This window comes from Oncorhynchus keta, unplaced genomic scaffold (genome assembly GCF_023373465.1).
Source record: "Oncorhynchus keta strain PuntledgeMale-10-30-2019 unplaced genomic scaffold, Oket_V2 Un_scaffold_2232_pilon_pilon, whole genome shotgun sequence".
NCBI classification, from domain to species: Eukaryota; Metazoa; Chordata; class Actinopteri; order Salmoniformes; family Salmonidae; genus Oncorhynchus; species Oncorhynchus keta.
This window is the reverse complement of record NW_026290868.1, coordinates 131,874-141,036: the sequence shown is the minus strand read 5'-3', so window position 1 is coordinate 141,036 and position 9,163 is coordinate 131,874. Positions and strand designations below refer to the sequence as shown.

Below are 9,163 nucleotides of genomic sequence, written 5' to 3'. Positions count from 1 at the left end.
TAGGTTAGTGGGGTGTTTTAGGTTAGGTTAGTGGGGTGTTTAGGTTAGGTTGTGTGGGGTGTTTAGGTTAGTGTGTTAGGTTAGTGGGTGTTTAGGTTAGTGGGGTGTAGGTTAGTGGGGTGTTTAGGTTAGGTGGTGTTTAGGTTAGTGGGGTGTTTTAGGGTGTGTTTAGGTTAGTGGGGTGTGTAGGTTAGGTTAGTGTGGTGTGTAGGTTAGGTTAGGTTTAGTGGGGTGGTTAGGTTAGTGGGGTGTGGTGTTTAGGTTAGTGGGGTGGTTAGGTTAGGTTAGGGTGTTTAGGTTAGTGGGGTGTTTAGGTTAGGTGGGGTGTTTAGGTTAGGTTAGTGGGGTGTTAGGTTAGTGGGGTGTTTAGGTTAGTGGGGTGGTTAGGTTAGTGGGGTGGTTAGGTTAGTGGGGTGTGGTGTTTAGGTTAGTGGGGTGTTTAGGTTAGTGTGGTGTTTAGGTTAGTGTGGTGGTTAGTGTGGTGTTTAGGTTAGTGTGTTAAGGTTATTGTGGTGTGTAGGTTATTGTGGTGTGTAGGTTAGGTTAGTGTGGTGTGTAGGTTAGGTTAGTGTGGTGTTAGTGGGGTGGTTAGGTTAGTGGGGTGGGGTGTTTAGGTTAGTGGGGTGGTTAGGTTAGTTGTTTAGGTTAGTGGGGTGTTTAGGTTAGTGGGGTTTAGGTTAGTTGGTGTTTAGGTTAGTGGTTAAGGTGTTGGTGGTTAGTGTAGGTTAGTGGTGTGTTTTAGGTTAGTGGGTCGTTTAGGTTAGGTTAGTGGGGTGTTTAGGTTAGTGGGGTGTTTAGGTTAGGTTAGTGGGGTGTTTAGGTTAGTGGTTAGGTGGGGTGTTTAGGTTAGGTTAGTGGGGTGTTTAGGTTAGTGGGGTGTTTAGGTGGGTGGGGTGTTTAGGTTAGTGTATTTAGGTTAGTGGGGTGTTTAGGTTAGTGGGGTGTTTAGGTTAGGTTAGTGGGGTGTTTAGGTTAGGTTAGTGGGGTGTTTAGTTTTAGTGGGGTGTTTAGGTTAGGTTAGTGGGGTGTTTAGGTTAGTGGGGTGTTTAGTTTAGTGGGGTGTTTAGTTTAGTGGGGTGTTTAGGTTAGTGGGTGTTTAGGTTAGTGGGGTGTTTAGGTTTAGGTTAGTGGGGTGTTTAGGTTAGGTTAGTGGGGTGTTTAGGTTAGGTTAGTGGGGTGTTTAGGTTAGGTTAGTGGGGTGTTTAGGTTAGTGTGTTTGGTTTATTCCTGTTTCTGAAGACGGATGTTGTGGTGTTAACTTGTGGGCATCCCAAATGGCAGCCTAGCCCCTATCTAAGTGCACTGCCTTTGACCAGGACGCTATGGGCCGCCCATTTGGGCCACGGCCGTTGTGTGGGCCCCATGCAGGAGAGGGTTTTGGTTTCAATACAAGAACAATTATAAAAGTCAGTCAGCCAACGTGTGATATTTCCATACAGCACCACACATAGATTAGTGTGTGTGTGTGTGTGTGTGTGTGTGTGTGTGTGTGTGTGTGTGTGTGTGTGTGTGTGTGTGTGTGTGTGTGTGTGTGTGTGTGTGTGTGTGTGTGTGTGTGTGTGTGTGTGTGTGTAGATACCAGTCATCAGAGCTGTTTCCTCTGTATCTGTTTATTCAGTCATAGAATATACAGATTTAGCAATTAATAACTATTTATAAAAAAAAAAACATTTTCTAGATAATGAATAATAAATATAAATGTATTGATTCAAGAAAAATAAATACTCTTATCAATGATAATATACCATTGAGTATTGTGCGTGATTTCAAAGATTAAATAAATAGATTTTATAAATAGATGTCCAGTTGAGGTATTTTGTATCAAGGAAAATTTTTACTTCAATATGTATCTCAACTGTGGCTTTTGGAGGGGGGTTCCCCTAGGTACAGATCTAGGATCAGCCTCCCTCCCCCAATCCTAACCTTCACCTTTAGAGGGGGAAATGCTAAACTGACCCAAGATCAACTTCCCGGTGTAACTTCACCCTACAGCAAGCCTTCACAGTAGACACGATTGGTCATCTACATGATGTGTGATTTGAGCCTCTGGGCTTGCCGTCTCTTCCTGCGGTTGTCCTTCTTCAGATGGAACTTAAGGGCCAGTTTGGAGGCTTTCTCGTAGATGGTAATGAACTCGGACAGAGCCTTCCCCTGGACTGTGGTGTCACTGGTCTGAGACAGAAGATACAGGCATTAACTATCAGGTAATTAGTTCATCAGGTGTCATGATGATGGTGTCTATACAGTAGACTATACTACAGTCATGATGATGGTGTCTATACAGTAGACTAAACTACAGTCATGATGATGGTGTCTATACAGTAGACTATACTACAGTCATGATGATGGTGTCTATACAGTAGACTATACTACAGTCATGATGATGGTGTCTATACAGTAGACTATACTACAGTCATGATGGTGTCTATACAGTAGACTAAACTACAGTCATGATGGTGTCTATACAGTAGACTATACTACAGTCATGATGATGGTGTCTATACAGTAGACTATACTACAGTCATGATGGTGGTGTCTATACAGTAGACTATACTACAGTCATGATGGTGTCTATACAGTAGACTATACTACAGTCATGATGGTGTCTATACAGTAGACTATACTACAGTCATGATGGTGTCTATAAAGTAGACTATACTACAGCCATGATGGTGTCTATAAAGTAGACTATACTACAGTCATGATGGTGTCTATAAAGTAGACTATACTACAGCCATGATGGTGTCTATAAAGTAGACTGTACTACAGCCATGATGGTGTCTATACAGTAGACTATACTACAGCCAATGATGATGGTGTCTATACAGTAGACTATACTACAGCCATGATGGTGTCTATAAAGTAGACTATACTACAGTCATGATGGTGTCTATAAAGTAGACTATACTACAGCCATGATGGTGTCTATACAGTAGACTATACTACAGCCAATGATGATGGTGTCTATACAGTAGACTATACTACAGTCACGATGATGGTGTCTATACAGTAGACTAAACTACAGCCAATGATGATGGTGTCTATACAGTAGACTATACTACAGTCACGATGATGGTGTCTATACAGTAGACTAAACTACAGCCAATGATGATGGTGTCTATACAGTAGACTATACTACAGTCACGATGATGGTGTCTATACAGTAGACTAAACTACAGCCAATGATGATGGTGTCTATACAGTAGACTATACTACAGTCACGATGATGGTGTCTATACAGTAGACTATACTACAGTCACGATGATGGTGTCTATACAGTAGACTATACTACAGTCATGATGATGGTGTCTATACAGTAGACTATACTACAGTCATGATGATGGTGTCTATACAGTAGACTATACTACAGTCACGATGATGGTGTCTATACAGTAGACTATACTACAGTCACGATGATGGTGTCTATACAGTAGACTATACTACAGTCATGATGATGGTGTCTATACAGTAGACTATACTACAGTCATGATGATGGTGTCTATACAGTAGACTATACTACAGTCACGATGATGGTGTCTATACAGTAGACTATACTACAGCCAATGATGATGGTGTCTATACAGTAGACTATACTACAGTCACGATGATGGTGTCTATACAGTAGACTAAACTACAATCACGATGATGGTGTCTATACAGTAGACTATACTACAGTCATGATGATGGTGTCTATACAGTAGACTATACTACAGTCACGATGATGGTGTCTATACAGTAGACTATACTACAGTCACGATGATGGTGTCTATACAGTAGACTATACTACAGTCATGATGGTGTCTATACAGTAGACTATACTACAGTCATGATGGTGGTGTCTATACAGTAGACTATACTACAGTCATGATGGTGTCTATAAAGTAGACTATACTACAGCCATGATGGTGTCTATAAAGTAGACTATACTACAGTCATGATGGTGTCTATAAAGTAGACTATACTACAGCCATGATGGTGTCTATAAAGTAGACTATACTACAGTCATGATGGTGTCTATAAAGTAGACTATACTACAGCCATGATGGTGTCTATACAGTAGACTATACTACAGCCAATGATGATGGTGTCTATACAGTAGACTATACTACAGTCACGATGATGGTGTCTATACAGTAGACTAAACTACAGTCAATGATGATGGTGTCTATACAGTAGACTATACTACAGTCACGATGATGGTGTCTATACAGTAGACTATACTACAGTCACGATGATGGTGTCTATACAGTAGACTAAACTACAGCCAATGATGATGGTGTCTATACAGTAGACTAAACTACAGCCAATGATGATGGTGTCTATACAGTAGACTATACTACAGTCACGATGATGGTGTCTATACAGTAGACTAAACTACAGCCAATGATGATGGTGTCTATACAGTAGACTATACTACAGTCACGATGATGGTGTCTATACAGTAGACTAAACTACAGCCAATGATGATGGTGTCTATACAGTAGACTATACTACAGTCACGATGATGGTGTCTATACAGTAGACTATACTACAGTCACGATGATGGTGTCTATACAGTAGACTATACTACAGTCATGATGATGTTGTCTATACAGTAGACTATACTACAGTCATGATGATGGTGTCTATACAGTAGACTATACTACAGTCATGATGATGGTGTCTATACAGTAGACTATACTACAGTCATGATGATGGTGTCTATACAGTAGACTATACTACAGTCATGATGGTGTCTATACAGTAGACTATACTACAGTCATGATGATGGTGTCTATACAGTAGACTATACTACAGTCATGATGATGGTGTCTATACAGTAGACTATACTACAGTCACGATGATGGTGTCTATACAGTAGACTATACTACAGCCAATGATGATGGTGTCTATACAGTAGACTATACTACAGTCACGATGATGGTGTCTATACAGTAGACTATACTACAGCCAATGATGATGGTGTCTATACAGTAGACTATACTACAGTCACGATGATGGTGTCTATACAGTAGACTATACTACAGTCACGATGATGGTGTCTATACAGTAGACTATACTACAGTCACGATGATGGTGTCTATACAGTAGACTAAACTACAGCCATGATGGTGGTGGTAACCAGAAAAGCTGCTGATTTAAATGTTGCATAGTCTATAGGATGCATCGTTAAAAAAAAAAAAAATTATGCATAAGTGCATGTCATTGTGCTATGTGACTTCATCTGCTAAAATATTAAGCGATGAAGATGTGAAAGTAGACTATAGCAGATCTGTGTTCTACTTCATGGAGGGAAGCCCACCTCGATGGTCCACAGGTTCTGCAGGTGTGTCCTCAGCTCAGGTGTCCTCCCCAGGAAATAGTGTTTCTGGAGATCCTCAACCTTCCCCTTGACATATTTCAGACTCTCCCTCACTTCCTGGTCCCCCGTCTGGTTCAGCATCTGGCTGAAGATACTCAGATACACGTCCAGAACCACACTCATCAATACCCTCCGCTCACTGTCCTGAGGGAGAGAAGGAGGGAGAGAGAGGGGGAGAGAGAGAGAGAGAGAGAGAGAGAGAGAGAGAGAGGAGAGAGAGAGAGAGAGAGAGAGAGAGAGAGGGGGGGGGAGAGAGAGAGAGAGAGAGAGAGAGAGAGAGAGAGAGAGAGAGAGAGAGAGAGAGAGAGAGGGAGAGGGAGAGAGAGGAGAGAGAGAGAGAGAGAGAGAGAGAGAGAGAGAGAGAGAGAGGAGAGAGAGAGAGAGAGAGAGGAGAAGAGAGAGAGAGAGAGAGAGAGAGAGAGAGAGAGAGAGGGGGGGGAGAGGGAGGAAGAGAGAGAGAAAGAGAGAGAGAGAGAAAATACTCAATAAAATACCATCTTGAAACTTAGTTTTGTCTCCAGCCTAGCCCAAAGGGTAAGCAGTAGTTTCACATTGGTGATATTAGCCTGAAGGGGATAACAATGTGTAACATTATATGTTACCTCAAACGTGTCCTTGGGGAAAACAGGGTTTCCGTTGAACAGCTGATTCTTGGAGATCTTCTAAAAGAACAAGACATGATGACAATCAGTTGTTTTTCTCCTTCAACTTGCTGCAGTTTATTGCATATAGTGGACTCTTCTCCCCCTAATCACAAGTATAGTGTCTGTCGGACCTGGGCTAAATAGGTCAAGTAACTTAAAATACATCATTTAGTTTGTCACGTACAATGGCAACAATGGAGTAGTCCCAAAAGTGCAAACTCCAAGCTACGTCTAAGCTAAAGCTCACCTCAGATGGAAGTGTTTGAGCCAGGTCTGGTGTCTATGGGCCTACCTGGAAATGCACTGTTATGATGATGTCATCATTTTCAGTTTCATTTCAGTCTCACTGACAAGTCTTTCCTGCTTGGGCAGGAAGTGTGGACCTCCTCTTGGTTTTAGTCAAACATTTTATTTCTATCTCATCAACATCCAATGTTCTCCCTGTTCTGTCCTACTGTTGGCCTCCCATTAGGAAGGAGATCTCCCTGTTCTGTCTGTCTGTCTGTCTGTCTGTCTGTCTGTCTGTCTGTCTGTCTGTCTGTCTGTCTGTCTGTCTGTCTGTCTGTCTGTCTGTCTGTCTGTCTGTCTGTCTGTCTGTCTGTCTGTCTGTCTGTCTGTCTGTCGAAACCCCTGCTTCCCCAGTTAATAATGTGTATGATACTTACATAGTGGACTTTCAGTTTGTCTATGTCTCTCTTCATGTTAATTGATGTGTACTGAGCAGCATGACTCCATCCTAAAGTCATGCAGCCCATCAAGCAGAAACACATCACAGCTCTTGATAACACATCCATGGCCCTCAACGTCACGCTGAAGATCCCTCAAAGCTCAATAGTCCTCAATCGGTGTACGGTAACTTCAGTCAAAGTCCTTGACTTGGGTTGACTTAACGAGACCGCCTTGTAGCTGAGACGACCCAAGTCTTGTTCTTCTGTGTCTGTCTGACTGATGCTGAGGCTGAGACAGACAAGTATTTATATAGTTGAGGCAGAGGCAGAAACGATAGAGGTGTGAGGTTGTGGGTTCTCTGACTGAGAGAAGTTTCCTTTAAATCAAACACCAACACACGGGCCACTCATTAACACCTTTTTTTTGCAGCAGCAGCAGAGCAGGGGGTCTTGGGTTGGAATCCCTAGGAAACAGGTAGTTCTGACACCTTCTGGGGAAGTTCTTTGGTGACGTGGGTATGATGAGGGGGGAAGAGGAGGAGAATCAGGAGAAGGTATGTGGGGATGGGGATGTCTGGGTTGATGTCATCTTAGAACGAACGCTTGTCTGGGTCCCAAACGGCACACTATTCCCCTACATAGTACGCTACTTTTGACCAGAGCCATGACGGGCTTCTTCGTGATTAGCGGTTCTAGCTGATCAACTAATGAAACTGTGGTGTTTCCTCTGACTGGCTTTGTAGTAAATGATGCCATGGTTTGATGTAATACTGAAACTAACACCAATGCCATCATGCTCTTATTAGATACTGCCATACCTGATATATACCATCTGTTGGTCTCTGTAGGCGTAGTTCTCTTTCATCATTGTAGGTCTGCCTCCCAAATGGCACCCTAGTCCCTATGTAGTGCACTACTTTAGATCAGGACCCATGGGGTAGTGCACTACTTTAGATCAGGACCCATGGGGTAGTGCACTACTTTAGATCAGGACCCATAGGGGTAGTGCACTACTTTAGATCAGGACCCATGGTGTAGTGCACTACTTTAGACCAGGGCCCATGGGGGTAGTGCACTACTTTAGATCAGGACCCATGGTGTAGTGCACTACTTTAGACCAGGGCCCATAGGGGTAGTGCACTACTTTAGACCAGGGCCCATAGGGGTAGTGCACTACTTTAGACCAGGGCCCATAGGGGTAGGGACCTACTTTAGACCAGGACCCATAGGGGTAGTGAGTCTACTTTAGACCAGGGCCCATAGGGGTAGTGCACTACTTTAGACCAGGGCCCATAGGGGTAGGGACCTACTTTAGACCAGGGCCCATGGCGTGCCATTTGGGACATATCCCTCATTTCTGTAGACAATACAGTGTATGTCTCTTTCGACAGCGAATTAACACGTTTGATAGACAGTTGAAAGTTGAAGTCATTAGATATTATCAATACATGTAAACTACATGATCAACAGTAAGTGGACAGCTGCTCATCCAACATCTCATTCCAAAATCATGGCCATTAATATGGAGTTGGTCCCCCCTTTGCTGCTGTAACAGCCTCCACTCTTCTGGGACGGCTTTCCACTAGATGTTGGAACATTGCTGCTGGGACTTGCTTCCATTCAGCCACAAGAGCATTATTGAGATCAAGCACTGATGTTGGGCGATTAAGCCTGGCTCGCAGTCGGCATTCCAATTCATCCCAAAGGTGTTTGATGGGGGTTGAGGTCAGGGCTCTGTGCAGGCCAGTCAAGTTCTTCCACACTAATCTCGACACAAAACCATTTCTGTATGGAGCTCGCTTTGTGCACGGAGGTATTGTCTTGCTTGAAACAGCAAAGGACCTTCCCCAAACAAAGTTGGAAGCACAGAATCGTCTAGAATGTCATTTGTATGGTGTTGCGTTAAGATTTCCCTTCACAGGGGGCCTAGCCCGAACCATGAAAAACAGGCCCAGACCATTATCCCTCCTCCACCAAACTTTACAGTTGGCACTATGCATTCAGACAGGTAGCGTTCTCCTGGCATCCTGGCAACTCAAATTCGTCCGTCGGACTGCCAGATGGTGAAGCATGATTCATCCCTCCAGAGAACGTGTTTCCACTGGTGGCGAGCTTTACACCACTCTTGGCATTGCGCATGGTGATCTTATGCTTGTGTGCGGCCGCTTGGCCATGGAAACCCATTTCATGAAGCTCCCGACAAACAGTTATTGTGCTGACGTTGCTCCCAGAAGCAGTTTGGAACTCGGTAGTGAGTGTTGCATCTCAACACTCGGTGGTCCTGTTCTGTGGGCTTGCGTGGCCTACCACTTTGCGGCTTAGCCGTTGTTGCTCCTAGACGTTTCCACTTCACTTTAATAGCACTTCCAGTTGACCAGGGAAGCAGGGCAGTAATTTGACAAACTGACTTGTTGGAAAGTTGTCATCTTATGACGGTGCCACGTTGAAAGTCAAATGAGCTCTTCAGTAAGGCCATTCTACTGCCAATG

General features: G+C 43.5%; 1 protein-coding gene across 1 annotated transcript; it reads right to left on the bottom strand.

The window, feature by feature from the left end:
* Positions 1–1,594: 1,594 nt before the first annotated feature.
* LOC127928176 (interferon gamma 1-like) lies at positions 1,595–6,952 on the bottom strand. Its single transcript, XM_052515261.1, has 4 exons — positions 6,672–6,952; positions 5,965–6,024; positions 5,303–5,506; positions 1,595–2,172 (listed from the first exon to the last, which is right to left on the bottom strand). Exons 1-4 carry the CDS (start codon positions 6,798–6,800, stop codon positions 2,023–2,025), a joined length of 543 nt encoding a protein of 180 aa, XP_052371221.1. The 5' UTR covers positions 6,801–6,952; the 3' UTR covers positions 1,595–2,022.
* Between the last annotated feature and the right edge of the window lie 2,211 nt (positions 6,953–9,163).

What these genes read in the sequence shown, in the direction of transcription:
- LOC127928176 (XM_052515261.1), bottom strand. Translation starts at nt 6,800, where the DNA reads ATGGATGTGTTATCAAGAGCTGTGATGTGTTTCTGCTTGATGGGCTGC. An exon ending in TCCCCAAGGACACGTTTGAG is followed by an intron (nt 5,507 to 5,964) that starts GTAACATATAAT and finishes TCTCTCCCTCAG; the next exon opens with GACAGTGAGCGGAGGGTATT. An exon ending in AGAACCTGTGGACCATCGAG is followed by an intron (nt 2,173 to 5,302) that starts GTGGGCTTCCCT and finishes CTTCTGTCTCAG; the next exon opens with ACCAGTGACACCACAGTCCA.